Here is a 24,105-nt window from a genome sequence, read left to right as displayed (position 1 = left end):
CTAACCCCGTCAGAATTTTAAATGTTTCTATGAGGTCCCCTCTCATTCTTCTGAACTCCAGTGAATACAAGCCCAGTTGATCCAGTCTTTCTTGATAGGTCAGTCCCGCCATTCCGGGAATCAGTCTGGTGAACCTTCGCTGCACTCCCTCAATAGCAAGAATGTCCTTCCTCAGGTTAGGAGACCAAAACTGTACACAATACTCCAGGTGTGGCCTCACCAATGCCCTGTACAACTGTAGCAACACCTCCCTGCCCCTGTACTCAAATCCCCTTGCTATGAAGGCCAACATGCCATTTGCTTTCTTAACCGCCTGCTGCACCTGCATGCCAACCTTCAATGACTGATGTACCATGACACCCAGGTCTCTTTGCACCTCCCCTTTTCCTAATCTGTTACCATTCAGATAATAGTCTGTCTCTCTGATTTTACCACCAAAATGGATAACCTCACATTTATCCACATTATACTTCATCTGCCATGCATTTGCCCACTCACCTAACCTATCCAAGTCGCTCTGCAGCCTCACAGCATCCTCCTCGCAGCTCACACTGCCACCCAACTTAGTTTCATCCGCAAATTTGGAGATACTACATTTAATCCCCTCATCTAAATCATTAATGTACAGTGTAAACAGCTGGGGCCCCAGCACAGAACCTTGCGGTACCCCACTAGTCACTGCCTGCCATTCTGAAAAGTACCCATTTACTCCTACTCTTTGCTTCCTGTCTGACAACCAGTTCTCAATCCACGTCAGCACACTACCCCCAATCCCATGTGCTTTAACTTTGCACATCAATCTCTTGTGTGGGACCTTGTGGAACGCCTTCTGAAAGTCCAAATATACCACACCAACTGGTTCTCCCTTGTCCACTCTACTGGAAACATCCTCAAAAAATTCCAGAAGATTTGTCAAGCATGATTTCCCTTTCACAAATCCATGCTGACTTGGACCTATCATGTCACCTCTTTCCAAATGCACTGCTATGACATCCTTAATAATTGATTCCATCATTTTACCCACTACTAGATTATCCGACCCATGCGTCCTGTGAACATAGGTCCCCACTGAGATTCCAGAATAGTTTCTACAGTGTAATATACAATAACCAGACAGTTCATACCATTTACGTAGAGACTGTTCTTGTCCAGAGAATAAGGTCCCAAAGTAGTGATGTTGTTTGTGTTGTAATTGAACTGATGGTACACAGTAACTCTATCAACTTTCTGTGTCGCAGAATTATCGTTGAAAGAACAGATTGCATACACTTGGGTCTCCCGACTGCTCATAGCACTGTCAAACGAGAAAATAACAATAGTTAATAAAACATATAACAGAATTTTGACCAATTGAATATTGCTACTCACTGATCACTTTGTAAAGGTTTGAGTATATGTTTTTATGAAAACTATTAATTTAAAAACTAGAAACTAAACGTATTCAACCTGTGAAACTTTGAGGCCTCACGCCTGGCGGTAACAGAGTAACAGCGTCCCAGAAATGGTGGGATTTGATCCTGTTTGCGCCAACTGACAACCGGCGGTATATTCATAAGGGTCTACCACTGGGAGACTGGAGCAGTTGCCTGATTGAGGCAGCTCGTCCCTTTAATGTGTAAATCTGCATCCTATGTTGAATGTAGCATTCAACTGAGTGGAGCATGCACAGTTTCAGCTGGCAGTCCAGCTATAGAGGAAAACAGAAGATAAGTTTTTATTTATTTTTGTGTGGATGTGGCGAGGATTCTTCATCTGGGCTACCAATAAACATCCTGGGCCACTGTTGCACCGGGCAATAACTGCCCCGCCCCCACCAGCTCCAGCCCCCCAAACCTTTCCTTGTCCATCCCAGTGTCTGCAGGGCTGTCTGTTATTGTGGCAGCCTGGACCCGGCAGTCTGTCCCTGAGGGATTGTATTCTGCTCACTGGTTGTACGTTATTTAGTGCCAGCTCTCAAAATGCATCAGGACTGTTGCCAACACTTTTGGATGGTTGGTGCACGTAATCCACCAGCCAGCCAAATGTATTTCTACAGGGGATAAAACTATCCCAACATTTCACAAACGGAATGCAGCACTAATGCAAAGTGACAGAACAATTAAAGGTTCATGGATCCACTGAGATTACTGAATCTGGACAGTAAAATAAATTATACTTTCAGATTAACCAGTGGTGTAAAGGTGCTATGACAGTGAGATGTATGTAGTGCCCTCTATTTATACAATCAAACTGTTTTTCAGATGGTATTTAACTATCAAGTAAAGTAACATGTGCGTAGGTGTTAAAAGGCATTGATTGCAGATAAAATTATCACCACAAATGTACAATGAATTGAATCATACTGTGACATAGGGGTAGATTTTCAGTCTATAAACTGGTGTTATAGAAATAGCCTGATCTACATTTCCATTGATTTCAAATGAGTGAAATTCCGACAGTTTCTCTAATGTGAGGCTGATCTGCAACGCCAGTTTGGTGCCAAGGCCTCAAGTTAAAATCTATCCCATTGTATATATTTATTAACAGTACAATATGAAAATATGAGAAATTGTGTTCATCTGCTATCACTGCTTAAAGACAAAACATTGCTATTGCTATTTCATGGAACTTTTCAATGTTTTCAAAGGATTTAAATAGTAAATAGTGAAAAGGTATATCCATTGGTTGATGAACCAGTCATAAAATGGAGCATGAATTTAGGAACATCATGACAGCATAAAGAAGCTGTCTGAACTGGGATTTGAAGCAGAAATTGCAAGGCTTTACCACAAATAGATATTGAACATGAAGAAATTATGGCATTTCAGAGTGAATGAAACCTACACATGGGAAGGAAAACTGTTAAATGATGCTGGGAAAGATCAGAGAAATGATGTACGTGCAGACCACTCTGTTGAGGAGATAACACTGGCACATGGATGTGGAGGTAAAAGGTATATTTCTGTGGTGAAGCTTCTAAGATGGATTGATTCAATGAAGAATGAGGACAATGTGGAATAAATCTTACCTTAAGGACATTACTTTGCAGTTCTTAAACCTAGTGTTTTTATCACTGCTCCTATACAGGATATTGAGCTGCAAGAAAGATAATGTTAATATTTCAATAAGATGAATATATTAAATAATCAGAAAATCATGTTAATAAATATTGCTCTGATGGTGTACCTGACGAGTAATAATAGTTGCTGCTGATTTGTACAAGGGTGACGTGTGGTCATGTAGTGATTCCATGAATGGCAAATTTGTTATAGTGAAGGTCACATTAAACCCAGAGGGTGTTTGCTTCTCAGTTGGTGCTTCTGTGAGAAAGAAAGAGAATTGTACAATGAAATAAACAACCCAACTGTATTGCTGATCTATTTTACAGTTCCATTTGTGCTATAGACAATTCATGCAAAACAAAAGGGACTAAAAGGTATAAACTGAATGTTGCAACATGTAACTGAAAATATCATACTTCGTACGAACTGAATGATTGCTAAACATGAAAAGTGTTCATAATAAGTGTTCAATTGAATTCTATTAATAATAGAAGTTTGAGGAAAACTAAGCACTTTGTTAAAATAATCAAGAGTACACATGAAATGGGAATACATGAATCCAACACAAGCCATACTCACTGGTTGGAGGTGTTGCTTCATGATAGCCTGAAAGCAGAATTATGTAATTTAATCAATTGGAACTTTCCTCAATATACTATAAAATATTTTATATGTTTGGTGTAATAATCTTATCGCAGTGAGAAAATCTTAGAGCACTTGTTAAGATATAATGGCCTAGAAATTGGCCTCCTTAGCACCTCCCACTTACGCCACTGGGGGGCAATAATGGGCCACTAAGTACTTATCGACCGGGTGAGAAGATAGATTTCCGCCATTTTCAGCGGGAGGTTCCCAGTGGCGGTATGGCATTGCGCACCGATCATCTTCACCCGGAGATCGTGCCGTCATCGCAGCGCGCATCGCCCCGGTAGCGCCCCAGACCTGAACGTCAGTCCCATCCCCTGTAGCATCGCAGGGCGAAAACACTGGCAGCTGCAGGAGGCGTTCATCGGGGGGCCAGGCATTTCAGGGGCGATTCTTAAAGACGAGGTGCCCAAGGTAAGTAAAAAAAAATGACAGTGCTATCTGTGATCTTTTTTCCCCAAGTTTCTCCCCCCGGCGATCGATCTGCGTTGCACTCTGCTGCAGTGCATCGGGCTGATCGGGCTGGATCGCAGCTGCTTACGGGGTCCAGGTAAGTTCTTCTTTTGCAGAGCCTGCAGCGATGGCCCTTCCCTTTAAGGGGGGGAAGGGGGAAGGGGCCTTCCAAAGCGGCAGCGCTGCACGGCCCATTGTGTAGCGCTGTGCAAGTACCGTCCCGCCTACTGCCTCTGATGCTCCGGGAAGGAAGTGGAGGGCTTGATTCAGCGCAAACAAATTTTTCAAAAGTTAAAAAACATTAGGGTCTGGCTCTAATTTTATCAACTTTTAAAAGTCACCAAATGAGGTGTTCCCGAATTTCTCCCCCATAAGGTATAAATGCAGACCACACTCCAGTTGAAGTTGAATTAAAGGGAATTCCATTTGAAGATAGTGCTACAACATAGCATACAGATTATCCAACCCACGCTCCCTGTGAACACAGGTCCCCACTGAGATTTCAGATAAAATGCAGCTGAATTTGCGGCCACTAAGGGCACGTACGAGATGCATACACACCCGTAGGAGCCGCGCAAGTTCCGGGTTTAGTCATGCACTGCCTATGCGCTAAATGAAGAATTATCTTGACAGATCGCATGTATTCCCGGGAAACGGACCTCCACGGGCAAGAGTTGGGTGATTTGCCCAACTTCTGCCCAGCGAATTTCCATGAAATTCTTACACCTGGTAAAAGCAGATGTAAGGCGTAAGCAGGAGTTTTAAAAAACATAAAAATATATTTTTTTCATTCATTTGTACATTAATAACCCTGTACAATAAGGGAAGTTTATTTTAACCCCATTAAAACATGTCCATTTATATTGTTCAAAAAATGTGATTCTTGTTTTAAATATTTAATTAAATGCTATTTTAGTTCATTTTAAAAATGTACTCATTTTTGGTTTATTTGATGTATAGAGGTATTTTTTTATGTGATCTCCATTCATATTTATGGGAGATCTGTACATACGGAATCCCCATAAGTAATGAATGAAGATTCCCTTCTTTGAATGGTTGGGCAAGCCCACGTGATCCCAGGGGCGCTTACGAAGAGCATGTACCCCGAGGAGTGGTGCGCCTCTATGCAGGCCTACGCATAGTGGCCCAAGAGCGCAAGTTGCCGAAACTCGCAGACCACCAGGTAAGTTCGTAGATTTTTGCAAGTCGGGGGCATCCGCCCGTGGGAAGTCTCCGACCGCAAATTCAGCCCCAATGTGAAATATCCAGACAGTTCATACCATTTATATAGAGACTGCTGTTGTCCAGTGAATAAGGTCCCATAGTATTGATGTTGTTTGTGTTGTCATTGAACTGATGGTACATAGTAACTCTATCAACTTTCGCTGTAGCAGATTTATTTTTGAAAGAACAGATTGCATACACTTGGGTCTCCTGATTGCTCGTAGCACTGCCAAACAAGAAAATAACAATAACAATTAGTGAAACATGCAACAGAACGTTGCAGTAACATTGGAGATGATTCAAATGAATATTGCTACTCACCATGATCTATCAATTCATTCTTTAAAAGTCTGAATACATGTTTTTACTTAAGCAATTGCTTTCAAAAAAAAGAAAGTAAAGTATTCAACAATTTTATGCAGAACGCTATTTAGCTGTCCCCTGCAAAAAGTTATTGAAAGGCTCATGCATTGACTGAGAAAATGATATTCTGGCACTAAAACATTTGTTATGTTGTCAGGTCAAATAGAGCTTTGAATGTGCTGTTACTGCAAGGCCAATGTAGTGCACTCGATTTATACAGTAGGGCCATTCTTCAAATGACCATATATGAATTTGTTTGTAGATCTCAAAAGACAGAGATTGCAAATAAAATCATAATTATCACCAGAAACATAGAATCAATTGAATCACATTCGGTCGTATAGAATATAATTATTCACAGAGAAAGTGAAAAAATAGGAAGCTGGACTTATTGGCAATGACCAGCTAATTACAATATTTGGTGGTAGCATTAAATGTTTTGAAAAGGTTGGAAGAGTAAATAATAACAAATAATATCCATTGTTTGGTGAATCAGTAACGGATGCATCAATTGGAAGATTACAAAATGTGGAAATCAAGCAGCCTGAAGAAATATTTTACCACAATTGATTATTGATGCTGAAGCAATCAGATGTTTAAGAGAAGTGAGATAATCACTTGTAAAGGTAAACTGTTCAAAGATATTGAGCAAGACCAGTGAAATGAAATGAGGTAGAGAGCTTTGTTGTCAAAATAACACTGGCACTGGGATGAAATGCCAAATGGAATCTTTTTGTGGTGAAACTTCTAAGATTGATTCAATGAAGAATGAGGATAATATAGAATAAACCTTACCTTAAGGACATTACTTTGCAGTCCTTAAACTTAGTTTTATTATCACTGCTTCTATACAGGATATTGAGCTGCAAGAAAGATAATGTCAATATTTCAATAAGATGAATATATTAAATAATCAGAAAATCATGTTAATAAATATTGCTCTGATGGTGTACCTGGCGAGTAATAATAGTTGCTGCTGATTTGTACAAGGGTGACGTGTGGTCATGTAGTGATTCCGTGAATGGCAAATTTGTTATAGTGAAGGTCACATTAAACCCAGAGGCTGTTTGCTTCTCATTTGGTGCTTCTGTGAGAAAGAAAGAGAATTGTACAATGAAATAAACAACCCAGCTGTATTGAACATAAGAACATAAGAAATAGGAGCAGGAGTAGGCCATACGGCCCCTCGAGACTGCTCCACCATTCAATAAGATCATGGCTGATCTGATCATGGAATCAGCTCCATTTCCCCGCCCACTCCCCATAACCCCTTATCCCCTTATTGTTTAAGAAACTGTCTATTTCTGTCTTAAATATATTCAATGACCCACCTTCCACAGCTCTCTGAGGCAGCGAATTCCACAGATTTACAACCCTCTGAGAGAAGAAATTTCCCCTCATCTCTGTTCTAAATGGGCGGCCCCTTATTCTAAGATCATGCCCTCTAGTTCTAATCTCCCCCATCAGTGGAAACATCCTCTCTGCATCCACCTTGTCAAGTCCCCTCATAATCTTATACGTTTTGATAAGATCACCTCTCATTCTTCTGAATTCCAATGAGTAGAGACCCAACCTACTCAACCTTTCCTCATAAGTCAACCCCCTCATCCCCGGAATCAACCTAGTGAACCTTCCCTGAACTGCCTCCAAAGCAAGTATATCCTTTCGTAAATATGGAAACCAAAAATTTACGCAATATTCCAGGTGTGGCCTCATCAATACCTTGTATAACTGTAGCAAGAGTTCCCTGCTTTTATACTCCATCTCCTTTGCAATAAAGACCAAGATTCCATTGGCCTTCCTGATCACTTGCTGTACCTGCATACTAACCTTTTGTGTTTCGTGCACAAGTATCCCCAGGTCCTGCTGTACTGTAGCACTTTACAATTTTTCTCCATTTAAATAATACCTTACTCTTTGATTTTTTTTCTACCAAAGTGCATGACCTCACACTTGCCAACACTATACGCCATCTGCCAAATTTTTGCCCACTCACTTAGCCTATCTATGTCCTTTTACAGATTTTTTGTGTCCTTCTCACACATTGCTTTTCCTCCCATCTTTGTATCATCAGCAAACTTGGCTACAGTCCCCTCTCAGTCCCCTCTTCCAAGTCGTTAATATAGATTGTAAATAGTTGGGGTCCCACCACTGATCCCTGTGGCACCCCACTAGTTACTGATTGCCAATCAGAGAATGAACCATTTATCCTAACTCTCTGTTTTCTGTTTGTTAGCCAATCCTCCATCCATGCTAATATATTACTCCCAACCCCGTGAACTTTTATCTTGTGCAGTAACCTTTTATGTGGTACCTTGTCAAATGCCTTCTGGAAGTCCAAACACACCACATCCACTGGTTCCCCTTTATCCACCCTGTTCGTTACATCCTCAAAGAAGTCCAGCAAATTTGTCAAACATGACTTCCCCTTCATAAATCCATGCTGACTCTGCCTGACCGAATTTTGCTTTTCCAAATGTCCTGCTACTGCTTCTTTAATAATGGACTCCAAGATTTTCCCAACCACAGATGTTAGGCTAATTGGTCTATAGTTTCCTGCTTTTTGTCTGCCTCCTTTTTTAAATAGGGGCATTACATTTGCAGTTTTCCAATCTGCTGGGACCTCCCCAGAATCCAGGGAATTTTGGTAAATTACAACCAATGCATCCACTATCACTGCCGCTACTTCTCTTAAGATCCTAGGATGCAAGCCATCAGGTCCAGAGGATTTATCTACCTTTAGTCCCATTATCTTACTGAGTACCACCTTCTTAGTGATTGTGATTGTGTTAAGTTCCTCCCCCCTTATAGCCCTTTGACTATCCACTGTTGGAATGTTGTTAGTGTCCTCTACTGTAAAGATTGATACAAAATATTTGTTCAGAATTTCTGCCATCTCCATGTTCCCCATTAGTAATTCCCTGGTCTCGTCCTCTAAGGGACCAACATTTACTTTCGCCACTGATTTATTTGACAGTTCCATTTGTGCTATAGACACATCATGCAAAACAAAAGGGACTAAAAGGGACTGAATGTTGCAACATTTAACTGAAAATATCAAACTTTGTTCGAACTGAGTGATTGCTTAACATGAAAAGTGAGCAGAGGAATTGTTCAATTCAATCCAGATAACGATAGAACTATGAGGAAAACTAAGCATTTTGTTAAAATAATCAAGAGTGCACAGGAAATGCTAGTACAGAAATGTAAACACATGAATCCAGCAGAAATCATACTCACTGTTTAGAGGAGTTGATTCATGGTAGCCTGAAAACAGAATAGCAAAATTTAATCAATTGGCGCTTTCCTCAATATACTATAATATGTTTCATTTGTTTGGTGCAATAACCTTTTAGCAGCAAAGAAAACCTTGAACACTTGATAAGATATAAAAGGTAACAATGCGATGCCACATTCGCAGTGGGGAGGCTGAATTCAAGGATATTCCATTAGGAGTTAGCGCTACAACATAGTGTACAGGTTATCCAACCCATGCTCTATGTGGACACAGGTTGATACTGAGATTCCAGAATGGTTTCTATATTGTAACGTACAATAAGCAGACAGTTCATATCATTTACGTAGCGACTGTTCTTGTCCAGATAATATGGTCCCAAAGTAGTGATGTTTGCATTGTAATTGAACTGATGGTACACAGTAACTCTATCAACTTTCTCTGTAGCTGAATTATTTTCCAATCCCTCCATGGCCTTGCCCCTCCCTACCTCTGTAATCTCCTCCAGCCATAAACCCCCCCGAAATGTCCATGCTCCTCTAATTCTGCCTTCTTGAACATCCTTGATTATAATCGCTCAACCATTGGTGGCCATGCCTTCTGTTCCCTAGGCCCTAAGCTCTGGAATTCCCTCCCTAAACTTCTCCGCCTCTCTACCTCTTTCCTCCTTCAAGATGTTCCTTAGAACCTACCTCTTTGACCAAGCTTTTGGTCACCTGCCCTAATTGCTCCTTATGCGTCTCGATGTCAAATTTTTTATCTCATAATCTCAAAGCGCCTTGTGACATTTCACCACGTTAAAGGTGTAATATAAATACAAGGTGTTGTTGGTTTCCACCGTATCATCATAAGCAGTCCCTTGGAATCGAGGAAGATTTGCTTCCACTCCCAAAGTGAGTTCTCTGGTGACTGAACAGTCTGTATAATGTACAATAACCAGACAGTTCATACCATTTACGTAGAGACTGTTCTTGTCCAGAGAATAAGGTCCCAAAGTAGTGATGTTGTCTGTGTTGTAATTGAACTGATGGTACACAGTAACTCTATCAACTTTCTCTGCAGCAGAATTATCGTTGAAAGAACAGATTGCATACACTTGGGTCTCCCGACTGCTAGTAGCACTGTCAAATGAGAAAATAATAACAACAGTTAATGAATCATAAAATAGAATTTTGAAGTAAGATTGGAGATGAGACCAACTGAATATTGCTATTCATCAGAACATTGGGGCCGAAATTGTCTCTTTCTATAAGGCCTGTTGCTGCCTGAAAGCAGCGACCACGGGTTGGTGTGGACTGGCCACCGAATTTCCGCGGAGCGGCCGCCATTTTAGGAATTGCCCTTCCTCAGTTTTGGATGCAATGCCCATTTTCCCGCTGCCGTGTACACGCGCCGACCTCTTACTAACTGGCGGCAACCCCTTCCCCAAATAGCCCCGCTGGAAATTGGCCCTTTTGGAAATTGCCCCGCGGGAGCGGCGCAGCGACTGGATGGTGCCACTGACAGCGTTTGCTGTCAGTGCCCTTGCTGTGGCTTGGCGGCACGGCTGCCCTTCAAGGAGGGATGGCACTGCCGGCGACTCCATGTGTTTTTTTTGTTGGCTGACTACCAGGTCGGGCCGACAGTTATGGCCGCGGGTTCGGCTGCGCTGCCAACAGGCAGCCTGGCACCCCCTCTTGGGTGCCAGGCTACTGACCCTTCTGAACCCCTCCCTGTTGGCCCAGTGTTTGCCACTGAAGTGGCTGCAGAGTTCGCAGCGGCCCTCCCCTTTAACGGAAGGGGAGTTGTGATGTGTCAGCGACACGCTGACGTCACCAGTGTGGCACTGATGACTGGTCAGGGCGGCCAACACGCTGCAAGGGCACCACTGTCCTGCAGCTGACCGGAACACCACCCCGAGACAAAATCTTTTTCAAAGATGTGAATTTTTCCAGTATCTAAAAACTTTCAAAAATGGTAGCTGCACCCCATTTGGGGCAGGGCTCAATTTCGGCCCACTTGTAAAAGTTTGAATACTTGTTTTGATTTAAACTATTATTTAAAAAACTAGAAACTAAAATGACTCGATGTGTGAGATTTGGAGCCCTCACGCCTTGTGGTAACAGTATAACAGCGTCCCAGAAATGTTGGCTATCACCCCGTTTGTGCCAACCGAAAATCAGCGCTATATTCACAAGGGCCTACCACTGCGAGACTGCAGCACCTCCCTTTAATGGGTAAATCTACATCCTATGTTGCACATAACACTCAACTGTGTGGAGCTTGCATAGTTTCAGCTGGCAGTCCAGCCAATGAGGAGCCCAGAAGTTTTTATTTATTTTTGTGGGGATGGGGTGAGAATTCTTCATCACAAACAACCTGAGCCATGGATGCACTGGTCCACTCCGCCAACCCCCCACCTTTCACCCTCCCCTCCATAGGATCCCAGCTCTTCCATAGCCCACCAAATGCCCTCTCGAGACCTTATGTTATTTAGTGCCAGCACTCAAAATGCACCAGGACTGCTACCGGCATTGTTGGATGATCAGTGCAAGCGATCCACCAGCCAGGCAACTAAAACCTCCACAGGGGGTAAAATTAACCCAACATTTCCTAAATGGAATGGAACAGCTGACCCAAAAGTGACAGCCTATTTGAAGCCTCATGGGTCCGCTGAGATAACAGAACCTGGACATGCAACTACAGCAAGCAATCAGGAAAGCAAATGGTATGTTAACCTTTATTACAAAGGATTGGAGTATACGAGTACAGAACCGTTACTACAATTATATAGTCGCTTGGTTAGACCACCTGGAGCACAGTGTAAAGTTTTGGTCTCTTTGCCGAAGGAAGGATATACTTGCATTACAGGGAGAACAATTAATGTTCACTTGACTGATTCCTGGGATGATTATCCTATGAGAGGAGGTTGAGTAGACTAGGCTTATATTCCATCGAACTGCACCTAAGAAGGAAAACTGTTATATGATGCTGGGAAGGAGCAGAGAAATGATATACGGGCAGATGGCTCTGTTGTGGAGATAACATTGGCGCATGGATGTGGAGGTAAAAGGTATATTTCTGTGCTGAAGCTTCTAAGATTTAGTGATTAAATGAAGAAATTAGGACAATATAGAATATCTCTTACCTTAAGGAGACTACGTTGCAGCCTGTAAACTCGGTCTTTATATTACTGTTCCTATACAAGGTATTGAGCTGCAAGAAAGATATTTTCAATGTTTCAATGTGACAAAGATAACAAATGTTCACAAAATCATTTTAATAAATATTGCTCTGATGGTGTACCTGGTGGGTAATAATAGTTACTGCTGATTTGTACAAGGGTGACGTGTGGTCATGTAGTGATTCCATGAATGGCAAACTTGTTATAGTGAAGGTCACATTAAACCCAGGGGGTTCTGCGGTCTTTTTTGGTGCTTCTGTGAGAAAGAAAGAGAATTGTACAATGAAATAAACAATTCAGCTGTATTGCTGATCTATTTGACAGTTCCGTTTGTGCAATAGACAATTCATGCAAAACGAAAGGGAATAAAAGGCAAAACTGAATGTTGCAACATTAAACTGAAAATATCAAACTTTGTTCTAACTGAGTGACTGCTCAGCAGGAAAAGTGAGCACAAAATAACAGAAATTATACTCACTGGTTGGAGGAGTTGATTCATGATAGTCTGCAAAAAGAATAGCGTAATTTAATCAACTTCGTTTTCTCAGTACACTATAAACTGTTTCATGTGTTTGGTGGAATAATTTTATTGCATCGAGAACATCCTTGAGTACTTGATAAGATATTAAATGTATCAATGCAGCGCCACTATCCCAGTGGGGCGGCTGAATTCAAGGGTATTCTTTTCAGAGGCAGTGCTACAACATAGTGTACAGATTATCTGACCCGCGCTCCCTGTGAACACTGAGATTCCAGGATAGTTTCCACAGTATAATGTAAAATAAGCAGACAATTCATACCATTTACGTAGAGACTGCTCTTGTCCAGAGAATAAGGTACCAAAGTAGTGATGTTGTTTGAGTTGTAATTGAACTGATGGTAGACAGTAACTCTATCAACTTTCTTTGCAGTAGAATTATTGTTGAAAGAACAGTTTGCATACACTTGGGTCTCCTGACTGCTCGTAGCACTGCCAAACAAGAAAATTACAACAACAATTATGAAATATATAACAGAATTTTGAAGTAAGATTGGATTTGTGACCAATTGAATATTGCTATTCACCAGAATTTATCAATAACTCTAGAAACTAAAGTCACTCGACGTGTGAGACTTTGAGGCCGCATGCCTGGCAGTAACAGTGCCCCAGAAATGGTGGGGTTTGACCCCGTTTGTGCCAACCGACAACCGACACTATATTCACAAGGATCTACCGCTGGGAGACTGGAGCAGTTGCCTGATTGAGGCAGCATGTCCCTTTAATGTGTAAATCTGCGTCCTATGTTACACATAACGCTCAACTGAGTGGAGCATGCACAATTTCAGCTGGAAGTCCAGCCACAGAGAAGCCCTGAAGATAAGGTTTAATTTATTTTTGTGGGGATGGGGCAAGGATTCTTCATCTGGGCTACCAATAAACAACCTGGGCCACTGTTGCACCAGGCTCCCCCCCCGCCCACCCACCCCACCCCCACCCCCCACTGCCCCACCTTTCACCCTCCCCTCCCTAGCACTCCATCTCCTCCATAGCCCATCAAATGTCCCCTCGAGTCCTTTCCTTTCCTGTTCCAGTGTCTGAAGGGCCACCCGTTATTGTGGCTGCCTGGAGCTGGTAGTCTGTGCCTGGGGGATTGTATTCTGCTCGCAGTTGGTTGGTCGTATGTTATTTAGTGCCAGCTCTCAAAATGCACCAGGACTGCTACCGGCATTGTTGGATGATCAGTGCAAGCGATCCACCAGCCAGGCAACTAAAACCTTCACAGGAAGTAAAACTACCCCAACATTTCTTAAATGGAATGGAACACCTTTCCCAAAATGGCAACACATTAAAACGCTCATGGGTCCACTGAGATAACAGATCTTGACATGCAGATACAGTAGGAATTAGGAAAGTAAATGGTATGTTAGTCTTTATTACAAAGGATTGGAATTTACAAGTATATTATAATTATCTCTGCACTTGGTTGGACCACACCTGGAGCACAGAGTAAAGTTTTGGTCTCTTTGACTAAGGTAGAGCAATGAATATTCACTAGACTGATTCCTGGGATGATTCTCCTATGAGAGGCGATTGAATAGACTCGGGTTATATTCCCTCGAACTACACCCGAAAAGAAAAACTGTTAAATGATGCTGGGAAAGAGCAGAGAAATGGTATACGGGTAGATAGCTCTGCTGTGGAGATAACACTGGTGCATGGATGTGGAGGTAAAAGGTATATTTCTGTGCTGAAGCTTCTAAGATTTAATGATTAATTGAAAAAGCGAGGACAATATAGAATATCTCTTACCTTAAGGAGATTACATTGCAGTCTGTAAACTCCGTCTTTATATCACTGTTCCTATACAAGGTATTGAGCTGCGAGAAAGATATTTTCAATGTTTCAATAAGTGAATATGTTAAAAGATCAGAAAATAATTTTAATAAATATTGCTCTGATGGTGTACCTGGTGAGTAATAATAGTTGCTGCTGATTTGTACAAAGGTGACGTGTGGTCATGTAGTGATTCCATGAATGGCAAACTTGTTATAGTGAAGGTCACATTAAACCCAGGGGGTGTTTGGTTTTCATTTGGTGCTTCTGCGAGAAAGAAAGAGAATTGTACAATGAAATAAACAATTCAGCTGTATTGCTGATCTATTTTACAGTTCCGTTTTTGCTATAGACAATTGATGCAAAACAAAAGGGACTAAAAGGCATAAACTGAATGTTGCAACATTAAACTGAAAATATCAAACTTTGTTCGAACTGAATGATTGCTCAGGAGGAAGAGTGAGCACAAAATAACAGAAATTATACTCACCGGTTGGAGGAATTGCTTCATGATAGTCTGCAAAAAGAATAGTGTAATTTTATCAATTTGAAGTTTCCACAATATACTATAAAATGTTTCATATGTTTGGTGCAATAATCTTATTGCAAAGAGAAAATCCTTGAGAACTTGATAAGAAATAAAAAGGTAACAATACAGTCCCACACTCCCAGTGGGGAAGCTGAATTCAAAGGAAATGCCGCTCAGAGATACACAAAATCATCAAAGTACAGATTATCCAACCTGTGCTCCATGTGAACACAGGTCCCCACTGAGATTCCAGGATAGTTTCCACAGTATAATGTAAAATAAGCAGACAGTTCATACCATTTATGTAGAGACTGTCCTTGTCCAGAGAATAAGGTCTCAAAGTAGTGATGTTGTTTGAGTTGTAATTGAACTGATGGTACACAGTAACTCTATCAACTTTCTCTGTTGCAGAATTATTGTTGAAAGAACAGTTTGCATACACTTGGGTCTCCTGACTGCTCGTAGCACTGCCAAACAAGAAAATAATACAAACGTTTTTGATTTAAACTATTATTTTAAAAGCTAGAAACTAAAATGATTCAACCGCTGAGATTTTGAAACCTCACGCCTGGCGGTAACAATAAAACAGTGCCCCAGAAATAGTAGGGTTTGACTCCGTTTCTGCCAACCGACAACTAGTGGTACATTCACAAGGGTCTACCACTGGGAGACTGGAGCAGCTACCAATAAACAACTTGGCCACTGTTACACCGGGCCCCCCCACCTTTCACCCTCCCCTCCATAGCCCACTAAATGCCCCCTTGAGACCTTTCCTTTCCTGTCCAAGTGTCTGCAGGGTCGCCTGTTATTGTGGCAGCCTGGAGCCAGTCGCCTGAGCCTGGGGGATTGTATTCTGCTCGCAGTCAGTCAGTCGTATGTTATTTAGTGCCAGCTCTCAAAATGCACCAGGACTGCTCCCGGCATTGGTGGATGATCAGTGCAAGCGATCCACAAGTCAGGCAACTAAAACCTCCACAGAGGGTAAAACTACCCCAACATTTCCTAAATGGAGTGGAACACCTGTTCTAAAGTGACAACACATTTAAAGGCTCATGGAACCGCTGAGATAGCAGAACCTGGACATGCAGGTACAGCAAGCAATTAGGAAAGCAAATGGTATGTCAGCCTTTATTACAAAGGATTGGATTATATGAGTAAAGAACCCTTACTACAATTATATAGGCTCTTGGTTTGACCACACCTGGGGCACAGTGTAAAGTTTTGGTCTCTTTGCCCAAGGGAGGATATACCTTCCTAAGAGGGTGTCATGTATTCAACCAGCATTGTAACCCATGTATAATCTGACCGAAGTTGTACACTGTGAGAACAATGACCACTAGGTGGTGAACTTGAGGGAGACACTCCTAACCTGGACCTTCAGATATAAAAGGGCAAGCTCCACCCACTTCCATCACTTCCTTCTCTCAAGCATGGGCCTCGTGTGCATTTATACTGGATAGTAAGGACCTATCAATGGCGATGAAAAACTGAGATTTAAACCACGCGAGCATGGCCACGAGCAGAACAGACGAGAGGTACTGTGTTAAGGAATGGTTGGAACAAAGATTCAACATTGTTAAAGAAGCACACAGTTCTCCAGGCAGGCAAGGGCAGTCGGGCATGCCCCAACATGTAGTCGAACCCAGAGGGGGAGTTCGACAGAGACAATGGCAAGCTGAACGGCGATTCACGCCATTGCAAGGGACAATGCGGCCAGTAATGGGGCCATCAACACCTGTTAATGGCGCACTCAAGGACAATAACAGGGGCAGTCAGGGACGATCGACTGGCAAGGGACCTTTTGTTTCAAACAGCAGCTCATGTTGGAGGCGTGGAGGCACACACTCAGCTGGAATTTGCAGCGATGAGCAAAATACCTGCAGAAATTGCAGGAATGAACGCTGGGGGAAATCACTGGAAGCTGAAGTTCAGCGAGTTCATGTGGAGCACGTATACAGTTCATACACCAGGACGCCACCGATAATGATGAAAGTGCTCCTCAATGGCATCCCAGTATCAATGGAGCTAGACACAGGGGCCAGCCAATTTCTGATGGGTATCAAACAGTTCGAAAAGTTGTGGGCGTCCAAGGCCAGGAGGCCAAAATTATTGCCAATTGACGCACAGCTACGGACATACACAAAGGAGATCATTCCGGTGCTTGGCAGCGCCACGGTAGTCGTGAGCCACAAAGATTCAGAGAACAGGTTGCCACTCTGGGTTGTCCCAGGGGACGGTCCCGCACTGCTGGGGAGGAGTTGGCTTGCTGTCATGAACTGGAAATGGGGCGATGTCAATGCAATTTCCTCTGTGGAGCGAGTATAATGCTCACAGATCCTGGACAAATTTGACTCATTATTTCAACCCGGCATTGGCACTTTCATGGGGGCCAAGGTAGTGATTCACATAAACCCGGACGCCAGGCCAGTACACCACAAGGCCAGAGCAGTGCCGTACGTGATGCGGGAAAAGATAGAAGGCGAATTGGACCGCCTGCTGAGGGAAGGCCAGTCGAATTCTGGGCGAGCCCGATTGTGCCGGTGCTCAAGGCGGATGGGTCGGTCAGGATATGTGGCGATTACAAGGCCACCATCAATCGGGTGTCACTCCAAGACCAGTACCGGCTACCGAGAGCGGAGGATCTCTTTGCGACGCTATCCGGTGGCAAACTTTTTTCAAAATTGGACCTGACCTCAGCTTACATGACCCAGGAGCTGGCGAGTGAGTCAAAGAAGCTGACCACCATCACGACACACAAGGGGTTGTTTGAGTACAACAGATGTCTGTTCGGGATTCGCTCGGCCGCCGCGATCTTCCAACGAAATATGGAAAGCCTCCTCAAGTCGATTCCAGGGACGGTGGTTTTTCAGGACGACATCCTCATCACGGGTTACGATACTGAAGAACACCTCCACAACCTGAAGGAGGTGCTACGCAGACTGGACCGGGTAGGGCTGCGACTGAAAAAGGCAAAGTGCGTCTTCCTAGCTCCAGAGGTAGAATTCCTGGGGATGAGGGTAGCAGCAGACGGGATCAGCCCTACTGCGTCCAAGACGGAAGCAATCCAGAGAGCACCCAGACCCCGTAACACGACGGAGCTGCTTTCATTCCTGGGGCTCCCGAACTATTTTGGTAACTTTCTTCCCAAATTGAGCACGCTGCTAGAGCCGCTACACGTGCTCCTACGCAAAGGTCGCAAATGGGTCTGGGGGGACAGCCAGGAAAGGGCTTTTAATAGAGCACGCAATTTGTTTCATTCCAACAATCTGTTAACGCTATATGACCCATGTAAGAAACTTGTGTTAACGTGCGATGCGTCGTCCTATGGTGTCGGGTGTGTGTTGCAGCATGTCAATGCCAAGGGTCAGTTACAGCTGGTAGCTTATGCCTCTCGAAGTCGGTCCCAGGCAGAAAGGGGCTACGGGATGGTAGAAAAGGAGGCGCTCGCATGTGCATATGCGGTAAAGAAAATGCACCAGTACCTGTTTGACAGGAATTTTGAGCTGGAGACAGATCACAAACCCCTAACATCTCTTTTGGCCGACAACAAGGCCATAAATGCAGACGCATCGGCCCGCATACAGAGATGGGCACTCACGTTAGCTGCCTTTGACTACACAATTCGGCACAGACCGGGCACCGAAAACTGCGCCGATGCACTCAGCAGGCTCCCACTAGCCACCACTGAGGGGGCTACCGAGCACACTGCTGAGATGGTCATGGCTGTTGAAGCTTTCGGAAGCGAAGGCTCACCCATGACAGCCCGTCAGATTAAAGTCTGGACAAATAGAGACCCGCTATTGTCTCTAGTCAAGAAATGTGTCCTGAATGGGAACTGGGCAGCCACGTACAGGGCATGCCCTGAGGAATTTAAACCATTTCACAGGCGCAGGGATGAACTCTCGATTCAGGCCGATTGCCTACTGTGGGGAAGTCATGCCCCAGATGGGCAGAGAGGTGTTCATCAGAGAACTCCACAATGAGCATCCAGGCATTGTCACGATGAAGGCAATTTCCAGGTCACATGTTTGGTGGCCAGGGATAGACGCAGATCTGGAACTTTCTGTTCGCAGGTGCAACACGTGTGCCCAGCTGGGAAATGCACCCAGGGAAGCCCCCCTTAGCCCCTGGCCATGGCCCGCCAAGCCTTGGTCACGCATCCATGTGGACTACGCAGGTCCTTTCATGGGAAAAATGTTTTTGGTTGTCGTAGACGCCTACTCCAAATGGATCGAGTGTGACATTTTAAATTCAAGCACATCCTCTGCCACAGTAGAAAGTCTACGGGCAATGTTCACTGCCCACAGACTACCGGACATCTTGGTCAGCGACAATGGCCCGTGCTTCACAAGCACTGAATTCTAAGACTTCATGGCAGGCAATGGAATTAACCATGTTAGAACGGCACCGTTCAAGCCGGCCTCAAATGGCCAGGCAGAACGAGCAGTGCAGATAATCAAACAGGAGATGCTCAGAATCCAAGGGGGTTCCCTACAACGCCGCTTATCACTCCTCCTGTTGGCCTACAGATCCCGACCACACTCGCTCACAGGGGTTCCACCCGCAGAGCTGCTAATGAAAAGGACGCTCAAAACCCGGTTATCCCTTATACACCCCACCATGAAAGAAATTGTTGAGAGCAGGCGCCAGTCATAATATGACTACCATGATAAGAATGCGAGGGCGTGATGTATTGATGTAAATGACCCTGTTTTTGTCCTCAACTACGCTGCAGGGCCCAAATGGTTCGCAGGCACTGTGGTTGCCAAAGAGGGAAATAGGATTCTGATAGTTAAACTTACTAATGGACAAATCTGCTGCAAACATGTGGATCAAACAAAAAGGAGGTTCAGCAACCCCATAGAAGAAGCAGAGGAAGAACATGGTATCGAGTTCACTCCTCCACAGGTGACCGAACACAGGAACCAAAGGGAGGAGAGCCCAGTCACTGTGGGCAGTCCGGACAGGCCTGAGGCACCGCAAACAGCAGACACTCAAGCCAGCGCCCAACAACCGGAGCCCCAACTCAGGCGCTCTACAAGAGAGCGTAAAGCATCAGAGAGATTCAACCTGTGATCCCAATAAGACTTTGGCGGGGGAGGTGATGTCATGTATTCAACCAGCATTGTAACCCATGTATAATCTGACCTAAGTTGTACACTGTGAGAACAATGACCACTAGGTGGTGAACTTGTGGGAGACACTCCAAACCTGGACCTTCAGATATAAAAGGGCACGCTCCACCCACTTCCATCACTTGAGTGCTATGGAATAAAGGACAGGTCACAGACTGATTTTCTCTCAAGCATGAGCCTCGTGTTCATTTATACTGTATAGTACGGACGTATCAGAGGGTTGAGCAATAAAGGTTCACTAGACTGATTCCTGGGATGATTCTCCTGAGAGGAGGTTGAGTAGACTAGGCTTATCTTCCCTCCAGCTACACCCGAGAAGGAAAACTGTTAAATGATGCTGGGAAAGAGCAGAGAAATGATATTCAGGCAGATAGCTCTGTTGTGGAGATAACACTGGCGCATGGATGTGGAGGTAAAAGATCTGTGTGAAAATGTCTAAGATTCAATGATTAAATGAAAAAATGAGGACAAAATATAGAATAACACTTACCTTAAGGATATTACGTTGCAGTCTGTAAACTTGGTCTTTATATTACTGTTCCTATACAAGATATTGAGCTGCAAGAAAGATATTTTAATTAAATGAATATATTAAATGATCAGAAAATCATTTTAATAAATATTGCTCTGATGGTGTACCTGATGAGTAATAATAGTTACTGCTGATTTGTACAAGGGTGACGTGTGGTCATGTAGTGATTCCATGAATGGCAAACTTGTTATAGTGAAAGTCACATTAAACCCAGGGGGGGTTTGGTTCTCATTTGGTGCTTCTACGAGAAAGGAAGAACATTTTACAATGAAATAAACAACCCAGCTGTATTGCTGCTCTATTTTACAGTTCCGTTTGTGCTATAGACAATTCATGCAAAACAAAAGGGAAGAAAAGGTATAAACTGAATGTTGCAACATGTAACTGAAAATATCATATTTCGTACGAACTGAATGATTGCTTAACATGAAAAGTGAGCACAATAAGTGTTCACTTAAATTCAGTTAATTATAGAACTATGAAGAAAACTAAGCACTTTGTTAACATAGTCAAGAATGCATATGAATTGGCACTATCGAAACGTAAACACATGCATCCTGCAGAAGTCATACTCACTGGTTGGCGGTGTTGATTCATGATAGCCTGAAAACAGAATAGCGTAATGTAATCAATTAGAAATGTGCTCAATATACTATGATTTATCAACGTACGACTTTAGAGGACAGAAATAGACATTTTTTTCAATAATTTATAATCCTGTTAAATAAGGTAAATTTATTTTTAGACCCTTTAAAATAATGAATTAAATTCTATTTTGATTAATTTTAAATATGTGAAGCTTAAAATATATATATTTTAAGTATTTGTGTGTTTTTGGGGGTGTTCCCATTCATACTTATGATGATTCCAATCACCGCAAGTATGAATGGGAATACCGCTACTTGGATTGGTTGTGCTGGCCCATGTGATCCCAGGGACGTGTACAAAACGCCCGCGGGAAGCCTCCGACCATAACTTCTGGGCCAATATGTTTTATGTCTTTGGTGAAATAATCTTATTGAAGCAAGAATAACCTTGAGCACTTGATAAGATATAAAACGTAACAATGTAGTACAGTACCACACTTCTAGTGGGAAAGCTGAATTCAAAGGAAATTCCTTTCAGAGATAGCACCACAACATCGGACTACAGAATATATGACCCGTGCTCCCTGTGAACACAGGTCCCCAATGAGATTCCAGAATGGTTTCAACAGGATAATGTAAAATAACCAGACAGTGCATACCATTTACGTAAAGACTGTTCTTGTCCAGAGAATAAGGTTCCAAAGTCGTGATGTTCTTTGTATTGTAATTGAACTGATGGTACACAGTAACTCTATCAACTTTTTCTGCAGTAGAATTATTCTTGAAAGAACACCTTGCATACACTTGGGTCTTCTGATTGCTCATTTCACTGGCAACCGAGAAAATAATAGTTAAGTTAAACATTTGTTGAAATAACATTGGTTACCATTGGACATCAACAAGTCAGAGGTATGTGTTTTTGTTTAAACAATTTTTTTTAAAGTTAAATAATCTATAATTATTCCCCTATATTCTGGAACTTTAAATGGGCCCACCGTGAGACGACATCTGTGCGCTCCACCCAATGTAATAGACTAATTACTTTGTTTCTGGAGTATGATGAAGACAGGATCGTTTAGTGTTTAACTATGGTATCACAGTGGGACATTTGTAATGTCCTCTAGTTAGTAAACAACAGTGAAGTGACAATGTACTCAAAGATTGAAATTGTAAACAAAAACATATTCAGAGCACGGAGTCTGATGTGAACTTAATCACAGTAAACAATATGCTATATAATAATCAGCAGGACTAACAATTACCAATCAAAATATTCAAAATAATTTCACATCTAGAGCATGAGGGCAGATAGAACATATATGTTCCTTCATTTATAATGCAAGTATTGATTAAATAACAGTTCTTACCTTAAAGAGCCTACTATACATTTTGAAAATGCTGCTTTTATATTGCTGTTGCGATATAAGTTATTCAGCTGCAAGAAGAATGTATTCAGAGTTTAGTGGGATAAATATACTCAATGATAACCAAAATGTTTTAATAGTTATTGTTTTTCTGCAGTACCTTATAAGCAATACTGCGTGATGCAGACTGATATAGTGATGATGTGTCGTTGTGCAGATTCCCTGTGAATGGCAGGTTATTTATGATGAAGGTCACGTTAAAATTAGACGGTCCCTGGCTCTGATTTGGATTTTGTGTTGCAGGTACAATTGGTGCTTCCGCTAGAAAGGAAGAAGAGCACATGATTAAACACAAAATATAGGTGCATTGCAGGTCTCACTTCACCTGTATTACAGATAGAAAATTAAATTAAAGTGCAACTTTTAGTGCTATTGTGAGAATTACAATCAAACACACCACAGGGTAGTGAATCAGGACATCAGTGCTGTATCAAGAACTTCAATCCAAGTTCCCATCAAGCACAATCTTCTCCTGAAATCTCTGGAACACTGTATTTCCAGTAAACAGATCAAAGAAAAATGCATAACCTCTACATGGCAGCATTTTACCATTGAAAAATTCGGCATTGGTGTACTAAATACATTTTCACCAATTTGTATTGGCAATTTCACATGGGCCTGCAACTTTCAAATTATATCCATTCTGACAAAATTATGAGCCAATATGAAACCTTCACTGAGGCATCATTCAACAATAATTGGGCTGACGATTCTCAGAGCAAACAGAACTCTTATTCACTATTAGAAATTAGGAATACCTAAAAATATATGGTTAAGCGAATGAAACTGTGACGTGAATAATACTGTGCTTAAATGATTGTACGTCTCCCAAGAGTGGATCAGGTGGTCGAACACTCTTTTGAGAGTGGTCCATGCTGACCCTAATCTAACATTCTTGGGTAGTTCAAGAAGAGAGAGAGAGAGAGACACGTGAGACAAGAAGGAGAACGAATAAGAAGAGTTATTCGTGCATGCATACTGTCTGTCAGGTACCAGCTACTTGTGACAGTCGTATGCTTTTGCTGTATAACTAGTGTGTTATATTCCGTCCTAAACTCCGATTAAACACAATATACCCACCATATGGGTTTGCATTCGAACCTGCTAATTTGAAAGACTAGAGATAAGCAAACCTCTAACAAATTGGCGAGCCAGGCAGGACAGCAAAAGGGTTATTGTGGTGGAAACGAGTTGAGGATAGGTTTGGTTTATAAAGATGTTATCGGGATGGCAGATGGGTATTTTAGAGACAAAGTTGCGAACAGTCCCTCGGATACGTTAGGGGCCCCGGGGGCCCAACCGGTAATCAGAATTGTGCAGGGTGACGGGAATTACGAGAAGAGTTACTCTGAGATTTGGGGCGAGATAGCGTCCCAGGTGGGTGCGAAATTATGGAAGGCCGAAATAGGCTAGCTCCTGCGGCTCACTTGTGTGCCGTTCACTTGGGAGGTGAAGTTGTA

The 24,105-nt window shown here is 42.7% G+C and overlaps 1 protein-coding gene across 1 annotated transcript in view; it reads right to left on the bottom strand.

Moving 5' to 3' along the window:
- The window catches only part of LOC139229010 (mucin-16-like), a 40,719-nt gene extending 17,200 nt beyond the window's left edge, over positions 1 to 23,519 (bottom strand). The window contains exons 1-23 of the mRNA XM_070860674.1: positions 23,450 to 23,519; positions 22,746 to 22,906; positions 22,589 to 22,656; positions 21,881 to 22,050; positions 20,742 to 20,875; positions 20,593 to 20,660; positions 15,265 to 15,434; positions 14,929 to 14,955; positions 14,572 to 14,705; positions 14,415 to 14,482; positions 12,925 to 13,094; positions 12,603 to 12,629; positions 12,247 to 12,380; positions 12,089 to 12,156; positions 9,913 to 10,082; positions 8,967 to 8,993; positions 6,680 to 6,813; positions 6,522 to 6,589; positions 5,420 to 5,589; positions 3,621 to 3,647; positions 3,166 to 3,299; positions 3,008 to 3,075; positions 1,125 to 1,294 (exon numbers count right to left, since the gene is read on the bottom strand). Of these exons, the coding sequence (XP_070716775.1) occupies positions 1,125 to 1,294; positions 3,008 to 3,075; positions 3,166 to 3,299; positions 3,621 to 3,647; positions 5,420 to 5,589; positions 6,522 to 6,589; positions 6,680 to 6,813; positions 8,967 to 8,993; positions 9,913 to 10,082; positions 12,089 to 12,156; positions 12,247 to 12,380; positions 12,603 to 12,629; positions 12,925 to 13,094; positions 14,415 to 14,482; positions 14,572 to 14,705; positions 14,929 to 14,955; positions 15,265 to 15,434; positions 20,593 to 20,660; positions 20,742 to 20,875; positions 21,881 to 22,050; positions 22,589 to 22,656; positions 22,746 to 22,906; positions 23,450 to 23,519 (2,437 nt within the window). The remainder of the gene's footprint in view (positions 1 to 1,124; positions 1,295 to 3,007; positions 3,076 to 3,165; positions 3,300 to 3,620; positions 3,648 to 5,419; positions 5,590 to 6,521; positions 6,590 to 6,679; positions 6,814 to 8,966; positions 8,994 to 9,912; positions 10,083 to 12,088; positions 12,157 to 12,246; positions 12,381 to 12,602; positions 12,630 to 12,924; positions 13,095 to 14,414; positions 14,483 to 14,571; positions 14,706 to 14,928; positions 14,956 to 15,264; positions 15,435 to 20,592; positions 20,661 to 20,741; positions 20,876 to 21,880; positions 22,051 to 22,588; positions 22,657 to 22,745; positions 22,907 to 23,449) is intronic.
- Positions 23,520 to 24,105: the final 586 nt, after the last annotated feature.

This window comes from Pristiophorus japonicus, chromosome 18 (assembly GCF_044704955.1).
Source record: "Pristiophorus japonicus isolate sPriJap1 chromosome 18, sPriJap1.hap1, whole genome shotgun sequence".
NCBI lineage: Eukaryota > Metazoa > Chordata > Chondrichthyes > Pristiophoridae > Pristiophorus > Pristiophorus japonicus.
This window is presented reverse-complemented; position numbering and strand designations above follow the sequence as displayed.